The sequence below is a fragment of the Engystomops pustulosus genome, chromosome 5, assembly GCF_040894005.1.
Source record: "Engystomops pustulosus chromosome 5, aEngPut4.maternal, whole genome shotgun sequence".
NCBI classification, from domain to species: domain Eukaryota; kingdom Metazoa; phylum Chordata; class Amphibia; order Anura; family Leptodactylidae; genus Engystomops; species Engystomops pustulosus.
In genome coordinates, this window is record NC_092415.1 from 205,906,348 (window position 1) to 205,922,939 (window position 16,592).

The following is a 16,592-nucleotide window of genomic DNA, read 5'->3' on the forward strand; positions in this document are numbered from 1 at the left end:
CGGGAACACTGCACAATATAATTCTGCACTTGAAGCAGATCCCAAAAAATACAACAAAGTAAAAGTCAGCAAAGAAAACACCCGATACAGAAGTCTGGTGAACTAAAGGACAGGAAGTACTGGGAGAGACCCTAAAAGAGGCTTCAGAAATACCCCAGAGCTGCACTCACTATTCTGCTGCTGGTGCAGTCACTGTGTACATACATGACATTACTTATCCTGTACTGATCCTGAGTTACATCCTGTATTATACCCCAGAGCTGCACTCACTATTCTGCTGCTGGTGCAGTCACTGTGTACATACATGACATTACTTATCCTGTACTGATCCTGAGTTACATCCTGTATTATACCCCAGAGCTGCACTCACTATTCTGCTGCTGGTGCAGTCACTGTGTACATACATGACATTACTTATCCTGTACTGATCCTGAGTTACATCCTGTATTATACCCCAGAGCTGCACTCACTATTCTGCTGCTGGTGCAGACACTGTGTACATACATGACATTACTTATCCTGTACTGATCCTGAGTTACATTCTGTATTATACCCCAGAGCTGCACTCACTATTCTGCTGCTGGTGCAGTCACTGTGTACATACATGACATTACTTATCCTGTACTGATCCTGAGTTACATCCTGTATTATACTCCAGAGCTGCACTCACTATTCTGCTGTTGGTGCAGTCACTGTGTACATACATGACATTACTTATCCTGTACTGATCCCGAGGTACATCCTGTATTATACCCCAGAGCTGCACTCACTATTCTGCTGCTGGTGCAGTCACTGTGTACATACATGACATTACTTATCCTGTACTGATCCTGAGGTACATCCTGTATTATACCCCAGAGCTGCACTCACTATTCTGCTGCTGGTGCAGTCACTGTGTACATACATGACATTACTTATCCTGTACTGATCCTGAGGTACATCCTGTATTATACTCCAGAGCTGCACTCACTATTCTGCTGGTGCAGTCACTGTTTAAAATCATTAGGATCTCTGCTTGCTGTACCTGAAGAACACCGATTCCTACATGTTGGATTTTATAAACTTCTGCTAAACAAGTCGTGTTCACAGCTGAGGGCCCGATAAACTCTGATCCTCAGTGTAGTAGTAAGACGATAACCTTTTGGTTCAGCCAGAATAGATATACTTCACTGCTGAGGATAATCTGCACCAAGCCAAGTGTAACAAACCCCCAGCTGTGTGAGCAGGACAAGAAAGCAAAGTCATAATCTTGTTAAGGGACACTGCAGCCAGCGTTAGGCGATGTCCCTGGTGAGATGTGTCATCAGTCCTTTGTGTATGTTATTAGTAGCAGCAGGACTGTGGAATATTAGATTCCAGGATTGTAGCTTTTCCAAGTGCACTAAGGGAGTTTCCTCACACTGCTGTGCTGCACAGCCTCTCACCTCACCTCTGATTAAAATCAGCATGGGAGTTTTGGTTGAAGGGGTTCCAGGTGAAGAGTACAATATTCATATAAATCGGAAGGGTTGAGCTGTGCAGTAACTCCGAGAACATGGAGCACAGTTGAGGAAACTTACTCAAAAGCTTCAATGCTGGAATATAAATTCATATATCACAGTTCTGCTGCTACTAACAACATACACAAAGGTCTGATTACACATCTCTCCAGGGACAGTACATAACACTGGCTGCAGAGAGCACAGAGCTCAGCAGTGTGATGTCAGACTACACATCTCTCCAGGGACAATACATAACACTGGCTGCAGAGAGCACAGAGCACAGCAGTGTGATGTCAGACTACACATCTCTCCAGGGACAATACATAACACTGGCTGCAGAGAGCACAGAGCACAGCAGTGTGAGGTCTGATTACACATCTCTCCAGGGACAGTACATAACACTGGCTGCAGAGAGCACAGAGCACAGCAGTGTGATGTCAGACTACACATCTCTCCAGGGACAATACATAACACTGGCTGCAGAGAGCACAGAGCACAGCAGTGTGAGGTCTGATTACACATCTCTCCAGGGACAGTACATAACACTGACTGCAGAGAGCACAGAGCACAGCAGTGTGAGGTCTGATTACACATCTCTCCAGGGACAATACATAACACTGGCTGCAGAGAGCACAGAGCACAGCAGTGTGAGGTCTGATTACACATCTCTCCAGGGACAATACATAACACTGGCTGCAGAGAGCACAGAGCTCAGCAGTGTGAGGTCTGATTACACATCTCCCCAGGGACAATACATAACACTGGCTGCAGAGAGCACAGAGCACAGCAGTGTGAGGTCGGATTACACATCTCTCCAGGGACAATACATAACACTGGCAGCAAAGAGCACAGAGCACAGCAGTGTGAGGAGTGGACATACCCCCTGGGCACTTGAGATATGGTATGGTTACACAATAATTCTTAGGTCAGGACAGAGGCAGGGACACCTTGTCCGTAGGGATGCCACCTCCATCAGGCCCTTGATCCGGACACGATCCGGCGCTGCAGAAGCGGCAGCAGGACGTGAGCACAGGGTAGGGGGGCAGTGAGGTGCAGCCAGATCCCCATTTATTTGCAGCGCAGTTTAATCAATCAGAAACATTCCTCGCCAAAGTCCTTGACCGAGGGGTCATTCCGCATTACTGCTCCTGGTTTATATAACATGCAGGACCCATCATAGATGGGGGCACCGAGGGGTGAGGACAAGACCGGAGAAGATTCCTAATAACACCAGAAGAAAATCACTAACACAAATTTCATAAAGTCACTACCAGACCTACTGTATAACAACAAGGAGCAGGAGCACACGGCAGCTTTACTTCATCTGGGCAGAGGTTTAAGGGGAACCTGTCAGCAGGTGTGAATGTACAGACAGCAATCGGCGTTATGTATTGTCCCTGGAGAGATGTGTAATCAGACCTCACACTGCTGTGCTCTGTGCTCTCTGCAGCCAGTGTTATGTATTGTCCCTGGAGAGATGTGTAATCCTACCTCACACTGCTGTGCTCTGTGCTCTCTGCAGCCAGTGTTATGTATTGTCCCTGGAGAGATGTGTAATCAGACCTCACACTGCTGTGCTCTCTGCAGCCAGTGTCATGTATTGTCCCTGGAGAGATGTGTAATCAGACCTCACACTGCTGTGCTCTCTACAGTCAGTGTTATGTATTGTCCCTGGAGAGATGTGTAATCAGACCTCACACTGCTGTGCTCTGTGCTCTCTGCAGCCAGTGTTATGTATTGTCCCTGGAGAGATGTGTAATCAGACCTCACACTGCTGTGCTCTGTGCTCTCTGCAGCCAGTGTTATGTATTGTCCCTGGAGAGATATGTAATCAGACCTCACACTGCTGTGCTCTGTGCTCTCTGCAGGCAGTGTTATGTATTGTCCCTGGAGAGATATGTAATCAGACCTCTGTGTATGGCGTTAGTATCAGCAGGACTGTGAAATATCCATTAAACACCGACTACCCGAACATCATTTCCTACATACTAATCTATGGGGTCACTGGGCATTTAAAATGACATCAATGCCTCAATGGCGTAAGACCTGGGGTCAAAAACAGCAATAAAAAGCCGAGGGGAAAGGTTGAAGATAAATTGCTGCCATCACATACATCTTCTATGGATCTAGACATATGCTAGGCCTCGTGGAACAGTGTCGTCCATGGCAACCAATCAGAGTTCAGCTAACATTACGTAACCTGCACTGGGATAATAATACACAAAATCTGATTGGTTGCTATTCAGCATTTTTTTTAAAAATCAACTTTATTGAACATATTCTTTAAAAACACAATGAACAATCTGTGATACATTAAGGTTTTTTTTTCCGCTGCGGGCATATACAACGCAAAAGAAAAGCTAAAAAAAAATCCTTGATTGAATCCTAATTAAAATGGTGGCAAAGGAAACAGTTTTAAATGCCCATTAATAAATTCATATAGACTGATGGGGTGAAATGGCTGCTAAGTGTAACAGCATGTGAAGCTACAGCATAGAGGGGTTCTGGTAATGCCACCACATAGCACTTTAGGCTCATTATCATTATGTTGACTTTAGAAGGAAGGATAACAAACATAAGAAGTAATGGATGTTGTATGCAGCTCTGGAAGTGACTGGAGTAGAGGCCCTGATTATGGGATCCAATAACGCATTGACCGCTGTCTGAGGCGACCCACCAGTTGTGACCAGTATCACCAGCACCATGTTGTGGCAGTGCCAGGAAGGAGATAACAGGTAAGTTCACCTCTAATGGCATCAGCTGATAGAATCCATACATTACTGCATCTGCCAACTTAGCAGGCCGTGCCACCTACACAGCAATTGCCTCATTGCCTCCAGCATTAAATACTTTCTAATAAGCTTTAATTAAAATTATCTTCTCGTTTTACTACAGTAGCTCCCGCGGTGACCATGGTAACAACAAACAAACCTTGTACATGCCGATATATTTGCATCAACTTCGTCCCCTAAGTCGATTGTTAACATGGAGAGCGAAGGAGGCGCGACCAGACTACAGAAGGGTTGTTGGTCGTCTGTTACCATGGAGACACAGGAGGTCCACAGAGAAGCTGCGGGAGAAAAAGGATGTGAAATTTGGAACAGATCACAAAGTTTCTGAGATCAGGTTGCTGGGACTTGCTGGCGGCCATAATGAAAAATATTTTGCAAGCCGAAAAGAGATCAACGGGAGGAATCCCAAGCACTGGCTACACAACTGCTTCAGTCTTCAGGAGCTCTGCTTGCCATCACTGACTAGAAACCTTTATCTCTGACCCTCACCCTGGTGAACATCCCCTTTAAGTTTCCCAGATCCTTAGAGTCACCTTAACCCCTTTATGCCTGTGTGGGCTGGCAGAGCTATGACCGCAGACATGGATGCTTTGTATGACTTGTAGCAATACCTTGACACCGATGTGAACAGCGCCCAAGTCTAGAGCGAGGATGAACGTGCGATATTGTTAGGACACAGGTCAATAACATGAAACGTGGAGCGGCAGCGGATGATACAGTAAAGTACAAGATCATTTCATATGTAAAATTTTTAAAAAAGTACAAAAATATCAGAGATAATTCAGAGGACAAGGAACAATGGAGGAAAGTGTTCAGGACCTGACACAGGCGCAGAGCCCTGCTGGACCAAGCGTCAGCCCTCCACACAAACCAGAAGCTAAACCCAGAATGGACCGAAGAAGACCGGAGCTAGAGGTGTCACCTAGTGACCGGGTGCCATCACACATAGCACCCCAAAACTAGGTGCAGAACATACACAGCAGGTGACAGCTGTGCAGATAGTGAGGGCCCCAACTTATCTCAATGGACAAGTGACCAAACATAATGACAACCCCCCCCCTCCCCCCAAATAAAGATACCAGCAGTAACTGCCCTCCAGCATCAAACCCATTGTGTATGCAGTATTCTACACAGGACTGTCACAGGCCCTACTGTGCCCCCTGTATTACATTCCCCCTCCTGTGCGCCCACTGTATGTAGTACCCTTCCTCTTCCAACCTGTATTTTGCCACCCCTCCTGTGCCCCAGTATCCTGCACCCTCTCCATTCTACCCCCTGTATTTTGCACCCCCTGCTGTGCCCTCCCTGCATCCTGCACCCCCTCCTGAGCCCATCCTGTATTCCAAATCCCCATCCTGTGCCATCCCTGCATCCCCCAGTATTCTGCACCCCCCTCCATCCTGAACCCCCCTCCTGTGCCCTCCCTGCATCCTGCACCCCGCTCCTGTGCCCTCCCTGCATCCTGCACCCCGCTCCTGTGCCCTCCTCCATCCCGCTGCCTCTCCTGTGCCCCCCTCCATCCTGCTGCCTCTCCTGTGCCCCCCTCCATCCTGCTGCCTCTCCTGTGCCCCCCTCCATCCTGCACCCCCAAGTATTCTGCACCCCCTCCTGGGCCCTCCCTGCACCCTACAGTATTCTGCACCCCCTCCTGGACCCTCCCTGCACCCCCCTGTTCCCTCCTGTATTCTGCACCTCCTCCTGTGCCCCCCTGCATCTCCTCCTGTGCCCCCCTCCATCCTGCACCCCCTCCTGTTCCCCCCTCCTCCTGTATCCTGCACCCCCTCCTCCTGTATCCTGCACCCCCTCCTGTGCCCCCCTGTATCCCGCCCCCCCTCCTGTGCCCCCCTGTATCCCGCCCCCCCTCCTGAGCCCCCCTGTATCCTGCACCCCCCTGTATCCCGCACCCCCTCCTGTGTCCCCCTGTATCCCGTACCCCCTCCTGTGTCCCCCTGTATCCCGCACTGTATCCTGCACCCCCTCCTGTATCCTGCACCCCCTCCTGTATCCTGCACCCCCCCCAGTATCCTGCACCCCCCCCAGTATCCTGCACCCCCCCCAGTATCCTGCACCCCCTCCTGCGCCCCCCAGTATCCTGCACCCCCTCCTGTGCCCCCCAGTATCCTGCACCCCCTCCTGTGCCCCCCAGTATCCTGCACCCCCTCCTGTGCCCCCCAGTATCCTGCACCCCCTCCTGTGCCCCCCAGTATCCTGCACCCCCTCCTGTGCCCCCCAGTATCCTGCACCCCCTCCTGTGCCCCCCAGTATCCTGCACCCCCTCCTGTGCCCCCCAGTATCCTGCACCCCCTCCTGTGCCCCCCAGTATCCTGCACCCCCTCCTGCGCCCCCCAGTATCCTGCACCCCCAGTATCCTGCGCCCCCCAGTATCCTGCACCCCCAGTATCCTGCGCCCCCCTGCATCCTGCACCCCCAGTATCCTGCGCCCCCCTGCATCCTGCACCCCCTCCTGTGCCCCCCTGCATCCTGCACCCCCTCCTGTGCCCCCCTGCATCCTGCACCCCCTCCTGTGCCCCCCTGCATCCTGCACCCCCTCCTGTGCCCCCCTGCATCCTGCACCCCCTCCTGTGCCCCCCTGCATCCTGCACCCCCTCCTGTGCCCCCCTGCATCCTGCACCCCCTCCTGTGCCCCCCTGCATCCTGCACCCCCTCCTGTGCCCCCCTGCATCCTGCACCCCCTCCTGTGCCCCCCTGCATCCTGCACCCCCTCCTGTGCCCCCCTGCATCCTGCACCCCCTCCTGTGCCCCCCTGCATCCTGCACCCCCTCCTGTGCCCCCCTGCATCCTGCACCCCCTCCTGTGCCCCCCTGCATCCTGCACCCCCTCCTGTGCCCCCCTGCATCCTGCACCCCCTCCTGTGCCCCCCTGCATCCTGCACCCCCTCCTGTGCCCCCCTGCATCCTGCACCCCCTCCTGTGCCCCCCTGCATCCTGCACCCCCTCCTGTGCCCCCCTGCATCCTGCACCCCCTCCTGTGCCCCCCTGCATCCTGCACCCCCTCCTGTGCCCCCCTGCATCCTGCACCCCCTCCTGTGCCCCCCTGCATCCTGCACCCCCTCCTGTGCCCCCCTGCATCCTGCACCCCCTCCTGTGCCCCCTGTATCCTGCACCCCCTCCTGTGCCCCCTGTATCCTGCACACCCTCCTGTGCACCCCTACATCCTGCACCCCCTCCTGTGCCCCCCTACATCCTGCACCCCCTCCTGTGCCCCCTGTATCCTGCACCCCCTCCTGTGCCCCCTGTATCCTGCACCCCCTCCTGTGCACCCCTGTATCCTGCACCCCCTCCTGTGCCCCCCTGTATCCTGCACACCCTCCTGTGCACCCCTGAATCCTGCACCCCATATGCACACATGACGCGCGTCCTCCCGGGGATGACATGCAGCAGCTGACACCGGAGCGGCAGGGGCTCGGTCCCCGGTGCAGGCCGCGCTCTCCCGAGGCTTCACCTACCATTTTGCAGTGTGGAGGCCGCGCACCGGGGAGGAAGGTGTCCGCTGCTCGGGGGGCTCCGTGTGCCGCCCCCCCGCTCTGCTGCTCCGGCCTCTTATTGTCCTACATGCTCCGCCGCCGCCGCTCTGCATCCTCCGCCATGTTACATTCCCGGCTCTGCTGTGGGGGAGCTGCCCGGGGCCCGCGCGCCATTGGCCGCACGCGATCACGTGACCAGGAGCCCCGGACACCCCCGCCCCTCCCCTGTGCTTTAAAGAGACAATGTAAGGGGGAGGGGCAGGACGGGAGGCGGGGACACGGGGGGCAAGAGTGACAGGAGGAGGAGGGGACACGAGGGCAAGAGTGACAGGAGGAGGCGGGGACACGGGGGGCAAGAGTGACAGGAGGAGGAGGGGACACGGGGGCAAGAGTGACAGGAGGAGGCGGGGACAAGGGGGGGCAAGAGTGACAGGAGGAGGAGGGGACACGGGGGCAAGAGTGACAGGAGGAGGCGGGGACAAGGGGGGCAAGAGTGACAGGAGGAGGCGGGGACAGGGGTGCAAAAGTGACAGGAGGAGGCGGGGACAGGGGGGCAAGAGTGACAGGAGGAGGCGGGGACAGGGGGGCAAGAGTGACAGGAGGAGGCGGGGACAGGGGGGCAAGAGTGACAGGAGGAGGCGGGGACGCGGGGGGCAAGAGTGACAGGAGGAGGCGGGGACACGGCGCAAGAGTGACAGGAGGAGGCGGGGACACGGGGGGCAAGAGTGACAGGAGTAGGAGGGGACACGGGGGCAAGAGTGACAGGAGGAGGCGGGGACAAGGGGGGGCAAGAGTGACAGGAGGAGGAGGGGACACGGGGGCAAGAGTGACAGGAGGAGGCGGGGACAAGGGGGGCAAGAGTGACAGGAGGAGGCGGGGACAGGGGTGCAAAAGTGACAGGAGGAGGCGGGGACAGGGGGGCAAGAGTGACAGGAGGAGGCGGGGACAGGGGGGCAAGAGTGACAGGAGGAGGCGGGGACAGGGGGGCAAGAGTGACAGGAGGAGGCGGGGACGCGGGGGGCAAGAGTGACAGGAGGAGGCGGGGACACGGCGCAAGAGTGACAGGAGGAGGCGGGGACACGGGGGGCAAGAGTGACAGGAGTAGGAGGGGACACGGTGGCAAGAGTGACAGGAGGAGGCGGGGACAAGGGGGGGCAAGAGTGACAGGAGGAGGAGGGGACACGGGGGCAAGAGTGACAGGAGGAGGCGGGGACAAGGGGGGGCAAGAGTGACAGGAGGAGGCGGGGACACGGGGCAAGAGTGACAGGAGGAGGCGGGGACAGGGGGGCAAGAGTGACAGGAGGAGGCGGGGACACGGGGCAAGAGTGACAGGAGGAGGCGGGGACGCGGGGGGCAAGAGTGACAGGAGGATGCGGGGACACGGGGCAAGAGTGACAGGAGGAGGCGGGGACAGGGGGGCAAGAGTGACAGGAGGGGCGGGCAAGAGTGACAGGAGGAGGCGGGGACGCGGGGGGCAAGAGTGACAGGAGGAGGTGGGGACAGGGGGGCAAGAGTGACAGGAGGGGGGGCAAGAGTGACAGGAGGAGGCGGGGACAGGGGGACAAGAGTGACAGGAGGAGGCGGGACAGGGGGGCAAGAGTGACAGGAAGAGGCGGGGACAGGGGGGGGCAAGAGTGACAGGAGGCGGGGACACGGGGGCAAGAGTAACAGGAGGGGGGGCAAGAGTAACAGGACGAGACAGGGACACGGGGGCAAGAGTGACAGGAGAAAGCGGGGACAGCGGGGGCAAGAGTGACAGGAGGAGGCGGGGACACGGGGGCAAGAGTGACAGGAGGAGGCGGGGACACGGGGGGCAAGAGTGACAGGAGGAGGCGGGGACACGGGGGCAAGAGTGACAGGAGGAGGAGGGGACACGGGGGGCAAGAGTGACAGGGGGAGGCGAGGACACATAGGGCAAGAGTGAAAGGAGGAGGCAGGGACAGGGGGCAAGAGTGACAGGAGGAGGCGGGGACACGGGGGGCAAGAGTGACAGGAGGCGGAGACACATGGGCAGGAATGAAAGGAGGAGGCGGGGACACGGGGGGCAAGATTGACAGGAGGAGGCGGGGACAGGGGGGCAAGAGTGACAGGAGGCGGACACACGGGGGCAGGAGTGACAGGAGGAGCAGGGGACACGGGGGCAAGAGTGACAGGAGGAGCATGAGACACAGAGGGCAAGAGTGACAGGAGGAGCTGGGGACACGGGGGCAAGAGTGAAAGGAGGAGGCGGGGACACGGGGCAAGAGTAACATTAGGAGGCGGGGACACGGGGGCAAGAGTGACAGGAGGAGGCGGGGACATGGGGGCAAGAGTGACAGGAGGAGCATGGGACACGGGGGGCAAGAGTTACAGGGGGAGGCGGGGACACAGGGGGCAAGAGTGACAGGGAGAGGCGGGGCCACCGAGGCAGGAATGAAAGAAGGAGGCGGGGACATGGGGCAAGAGTGACAGGAGGAGGCAGGGACACAGGGGCAAGAGTGACAGCAGGCGGAGACACGGGGGGCAGGAGTGACAGGAGGAGGCGGGGACACGTGGGCAAGAGTGACAGGAGGAGGCGGGAATACGGGGGCAAGAGTGACAGGAGGAGGCGGGAACACAGGGGGCAGGAGTGACAGGATGAGGTGGGGGCACGGGGGCAAGAGTGACAGGAGGAGGCGGGGACACGGGGACAAGAGTAACAGGAGGAGGTGGGGACAAAGGGGGGCAGGAGTGGCAGGAGGAGGCGGGGACACGAGGGCAGGAGTGACAGGAGGAGGCGGGGACACAGGGGGGCAGGAGTGAAAGGAGGAGCCGGGGACACGGGGACAAGAGTGACAGCAGGAGGCGGAGTCACGGGGGGCAAGAGTGGGACATACTGTAAGTCCTGCTTCCTCCTTCTCCCACTCATAGAGAAAGCCTGTGAGTCCTGCCTCCTCCACCCACTCATAGAGAAAGGCTGTGAGTCCTACTACCACCTCCCACTCACAGAGAAAGCCTGTGAGTCCTGCTTCCTCCACCCACTCATAGAGAAAGCCTGTGAGTCCTGCTTCCTTCACCCACTCATAGAGAAAGCCTGTGAGTCCTGCTTCCTCCACCCACTCATAAAGAAAGCCTGTGAGTCCTGCTTCCTCCACCCACTCATAGAGAAAGCCTGTGAGTCCTGCTTCCTCCACCCACTCATAGAGAAAGCCTGTGAGTCCTGCTTCCTTCACCCACTCATAGAGAAAGCCTGTGAGTCCTGCTTCCTCCACCCACTGATAATAAAAGCCTGTGAGTCCCGCTTCCTCCACCCACTAATAGAGAAAGCCTGTGAGTCCTGCCTCCTCCTCCTCCCACTCATAGGAAAAGCCTGTGAGTCCGGCTTCCTCCTCCCACACATAGAGAAAGCCTGTGAGTCCTGCTTCCTCCACCCACTCATAGAAAAAGCCTGTGAGTCCTGCTTCCTCCTCCCACTCATAGAGAAAGCCTGTGAGTCCTGCTTCCTCCTCCCACTCATAGAGAAAGCCTGTAAGTCCTGCTTCCTCCTCCCACTCATAGAGAAAGCCTGTGAGTCCTGCTTCCTCCACCTACTCATAGAGAAAGCCTGTGAGTGCTGCTTCCTCCTCCCTTTCACAGAGAAAGCCTGTGAGTCCCGCTCCTCCTCCCACTCATACAGAAAGCCTGTGAGTCCTGCTTCTTCCTCCCACTCAGAGAAAGCCTGTGAGTCCTTCTTCCTCCATCCACTCATAGAGAAAGCCTGTGAGTCCCGCTTCTTCCACCCACTCATAGAGAAAGCCTGTGAGTCGTGCTTCCTCTACCTACTCATAGAGAAAGCCTGTGAATCCTGCTTCCTCCACCCACTGATAATGAAAGCCTGCGAGTCCTGCTCCCCTCACCCACTCATAGAGAAAGCCTGAGTCCTGCTTCCTCCTCCCACTCATAGAGAAAGCCTGAGTCCTGCTTCCTCCTCCCACTCATAGAGAAAGCCTGTGAGTCCTGCTTCCTTCTACCGCTCATAGAGAAAGCCTGTGAGTCCTGCTTCCTCCACCCACTGATAATGAAAGCCTGTGAGTCCTGCTTCCTCCTCCGACTCATAGAGAAAGCCTGTGAGTCCTGCTTCCTCCACCCACTCATAGAGAAAGCCTGTGAGTCCTGCTTCCTCATCCCACTCAGAGAAAGCCTGGGAGTCCTGCTTCCTCATCCCACTCATAGAGAAAGCCTGTGAGTCCTGCTTCCTCATCCCACTCATAGAGAAAGCCTGTGAGTCTTGCTTCCTCCTTCTCCCACTCATAGAGAAAGCCTGTGAGTCTTGCTTCCTCCTTCTCCCACTCATAGAGAAAGCCTGGGAGTCGTGCCTCCTCCACCCACTCATAGGGAAAGCCTGTGAGTCCCTCTTCCTCCACCCACTCATAGAGAAAGCCAGTGAGTCCTGCTTCCTACACCTACTCATAGAGAACGCTGTGAGTTCTGCTTCCTCATCCCACTCATAGAGAAAGCCTGTGAGTCCTGCTTCCTCCACCCACTCATAGAGAAAGCCTGTGAGTCCTGCTTCCTCCACCCACTGATAATGAAAGCCTGTGAGTCCTGCTTCCATCTCCCGCTCATAGAGAAAGCCTGTGAGGCCATAGCTAGCATCAGTGATCACAGCTCATCTGTGTTTGTCAATTAGATCCAGTAATAACATAGAATCCTCATCCTGGCTCACATTGCTGCGCTCTTACCTCCATGCTTTACCCTGCAGCAGTTCTTTTCCATTGGCTGATGTTACCAAATAGAGATACAAGAAGAACATGGAATAAGAGAATCACAACTCAAGCTTTAACCCTTCCCCTGCTACGTCCGGATAATTATAGATGTGTCAATCATTAACCCTTTCAGGTCACATGTTCATCAATGTTTAACATTATTTCCTGCTGAGCTTCCTGAATGGTCTCTGAAATCCTCTGCACCGCTGTTGGCGGTCACATGACATAGTCCTCTATGCTGCTTCACTTTCAACTATTCTGGGTGATTATTAACTCACCTTCCGCAGAAATCCCATCATCTCCGTAGATTTAGTACATGGATTTGGGTTTGCACTGTGATCGCAAAATTGGCATAACCATAGCTTCTCATTCTCAAAAACTGGAACGTTTAACCCTATTTATTCCAAGTTGACGCCGATTTATTTATTCGTTTTTTGATGCGCCATTGTCAAAATTGCTGTGCAGCCTCAGACTATAGGCAGTCCCCGGGTTACGTACAAGATAGGGTCCGGAGGTTTGTTCTTAAGTTGAATTTGTATGTAAGTCGAAACTATATATTTTATAATTGTAGATCCAGACAAAAAAATTTTTGGCCCCAGTGACATTTGGAGTTTAAACATTTTTGCTGTAATGGGACCAAGGATTATCAATAAAGCTTCATTACAGACACCTTACAGCTGATCACTGCAGCCTGGAACTATAGTAACATCCAGAGAGGTCACCAGAGGTCAGAGGGGTCTGTCTGTAACTATGGGTTGTCTGTAAGTCGGGTGTCCTTAAGTAGGGGACCGCCTGTAGTCTTGTCCTTTAACCCCCTACTCGGTGATGTGGTCTTTGCTGCACCAGGGGTCTACCTCCTGTTATTCTCTGCTGTGTTTATCCAGACTGTAGAGAAAGGCAGAGAAGTGGTCAGTGGACAAGCCGAGGTCAGGGCAAGCAGAATTCTATGTAACAATAATCAGGCCGAGGTCAGGGCAAGGAGAGGTCACACACAGATAATAGGCACTATAACTCCTTTGCAGGACACTGGGGACAAGGTACAGTCCCTGGGTTATGTCCAAGATAGGTTCCGTAGGTTTGTTCTTAAGTTGAATTTGTATGCAAGTCAGAACTGTATATTTTATAATTGTAGCACCAGAGATTTTTTTTTCGGTCTCTGTGACAATTGGATTTAAAAAATGTTGGGTTGCAGGAACCTGTGATAACGGTCACAGCTGTTTATTGAAGCCTAGAGCTAAAGTACAATAAATTACCAAAATCCAGAGGTCCGTTTGTAACTAGGGGTCGTCTGTAAGTCGGGTGTTCTTAAGTAGGGGATCGCCTGTATCTAATTGCTCAGGCACCTTCTCCGGGTTGAGTGTCCTCATCCAGGACTATGATCATCATTCTCAATGCCAGGTGTCTGCAGGGAGTGGTGTAAAGCAGTCACTATATCCTGGTGGAGGCAGGGTCATGGTATGGGGCCGATTTTCCTGGTTTGGCCCCTTAATTCCGATGCAGGATCACGGTTATGGAAAACACTTTTCTTTTCCAGCCTGATATTACCCTGAACTTGCAGAAGGTAGTCTGGTGTAGAGCACCTCAAATGGCAAAACATAAGCCGGAACCTCACCCCCATCACACATATCTGGGGTGAAGTAGAATGCAGGTGGTGATCCAGGACCTCTTTAAGGGGAAGTCCATTAATCGGTCTCCACTGCCTTCTGACAGCTGTAGAAGAGGGCCCGGGACAAATTAATTCTCTTCCCCCTCTGACAGCTGCTGGGAGCAGGCCTCAGCAAACTCCAACAGTTGCTAGGAAAAGGATTTGGACCGAATCAATCTCCTTCCCCCTCTGGCAGATTCTGTCCTGGATCAGTCTTCTCTTTCTGAAGGCTACCTATGGGCAGCACAAGTCTCCTTCTCATTCAAACAACTACTGGAGGAGTCTCCCAGACAGAATCAGTCTCCTTCCCTTCATCACAGCTAATGTGGGACAAGTACTGAACAGAATCAGGCTCCTTCCCTTCATCACAGCTAATGTGGGACAAGCACTGGACAGAATCAGTCTCCTTCCCTTCATCACAGCTAATGTGGGACAAGCACTGGACAGAATCAGGCTCCTTCCCTTCATAAGAGCTAATGTTGGCAAGTACTGGACAGAACCAGGCTCCTTCCCTTCATAACAGCTAATGTGGGACAAGTACTGAACAGAATCAGGCTCCTTCCCTTCATCACAGCTAATGTGGGACAAGTACTGAACAGAATCAGGCTCCTTCCCTTCATCACAGCTAATGTGGGACAAGCACTGAACAGAATCAGGCTCCTTCCCTTCATCACAGCTAATGTGGGACAAGCACTGGACAGAATCAGTCTCCTTCCCTTCATCACAGCTAATGTGGGACAAGCACTGGACAGAATCAGGCTCCTTCCCTTCATAACAGCTAATGTGGGACAAGTACTGGACAGAATCAGGCTCCTTCCCTTCATCACAGCTAATGTGGGACAAGCAATGGACAGAATCAGGCTCCTTCCCTTCATAACAGCTAATGTGGGACAAGTACTGGACAGAATCAGGCTCCTTCCCTTCATCACAGCTAATGTGGGACAAGCACTGGACAGAATCAGGCTCCTTCCCTTCATCACAGCTAATGTGGGACAAGCACTGGACAGAATCAGGCTCTTTCCCTTCATCACAGCTAATGTGGGACAAGCACTGGACAGAATCAGTCTCCTTCCCCTCTGAGAGCTGACAAAATGACCGCACATTCTTCCCCAGAAGGAGTCATCTTATCAGCTACACTGTCATGTACTCCAGAGGCCATGATACTGTCCTGACAAGCAGGGCAAGGAGCGATTTCTATTGGCTGCCAGAGCTCTTGCTGGGAAGTCACTGAGCAGGTGGATACACACATGATTTCAGAGTAGGACAAATCCTTTAAGCAGACACCGGTGAGCACGGTCGTTATTTCATATATAATTTTAATTACAAGGATTTATTTTTAAACCATAAAATGAATATAAAGCTGAAAACATTTACAGAAAAAATACACTTTACATTTTTTTGCCCCTTTTTTTTTTTTTTTTTTTTAACCCCATGTACAGAACCCATGGCCACTACTGACCACCTCAACACTACGGACGGATGAAACGGATCAGAACCGGATGATCTCGTCACTGCTAGGAAGATGCATTTTGTTGCGAGACTGAAATAACAAAATTTCCCCCAATTTTTTTTTTTTTTTATTTATGTCAATTATATTTCAAGAAATTTGGGACAAATGAAAATTTTTACATTTCTTTAAATATACAAAAAAAATAAAAAATAAGAAAAATTTCATTCAATATATCACTGGTCATCACTAGAGGAAGCTTCATCTCTTTACTGTAACCATACACAGATGGAATGGCCAAGGACCTGTGATGATGTCATGATGGGGGAGGGGCTAGTGTCCTGCTCTTGCTCCCCTGGAAGCAGGAAAACAAGTTTTATGAGACCCAGGAGGCTGTACATGGTGCTGTGCTGACCTGGTTACAACATATCAATGCAGACAGAGCTGTATATGGATCACTACATCATCCAGAGCAGGACTCTGACCCCACCCCCATCATGATGTCATCACAGGTCTTGTTCATTGTTTCAGCATGGTAGAATAGTGAAGGGAGCCAGACCTTGCGGCATCCTCTATGCCCAAGACAGAGTACGACGCTGCAGCTCCCTCTAGTGGCCGACATTGAAAAATAAAAATAAAATTTTTTTCCGCACTTTTAATATTTAATATTGCCTGAAATGGGTCAAGCAATAAAAAAAAAAAAATCAAAAAAAAAAAAATCAGGAAATTAATAAACAATACACATTGAAGTTTTCTGGCGACTAATTTCTTTTAAACCAGCGGAAATGCTAGATTTGGCATAACGCAACATGCGTGTATATAAAAAAACCTCCTCATACGTGCGAGGAATAAAAGGGGCATTAAAGGTACATTAAAGGGGCAGTGTTGGCCTAGAGAGAAGGCACCAATATCCCGAATCTAAACAAACCCTTTCATGTGGAGGTTTTCATCTGCTGGTTGTCTTGGTGCATATGACCTTAAAGGGGTTTTCCAGGTTTGGATTATATTAAATCATGGAATATCCCTTTAAATCTACTTGG

At 52.9% G+C, this 16,592-nt stretch overlaps 2 protein-coding genes across 2 annotated transcripts in view; both read right to left on the minus strand.

Annotated features, from left to right (window-relative positions):
* ZBTB47 (zinc finger and BTB domain containing 47) overlaps positions 1-7,982 on the minus strand; it is a 32,933-nt gene extending 24,951 nt beyond the window's left edge. Inside the window, exon 1 of the mRNA XM_072154423.1 lies at positions 7,740-7,982. Coding sequence (XP_072010524.1) covers positions 7,740-7,742 — 3 coding nt within the window. The 5' untranslated portion in view covers positions 7,743-7,982. The remainder of the gene's footprint in view (positions 1-7,739) is intronic.
* Positions 1-16,592, minus strand: part of RPS23 (ribosomal protein S23) — a 415,955-nt gene that overhangs the window by 199,210 nt on the left and 200,153 nt on the right. The gene's annotated exons all lie outside the window — the stretch shown is intronic.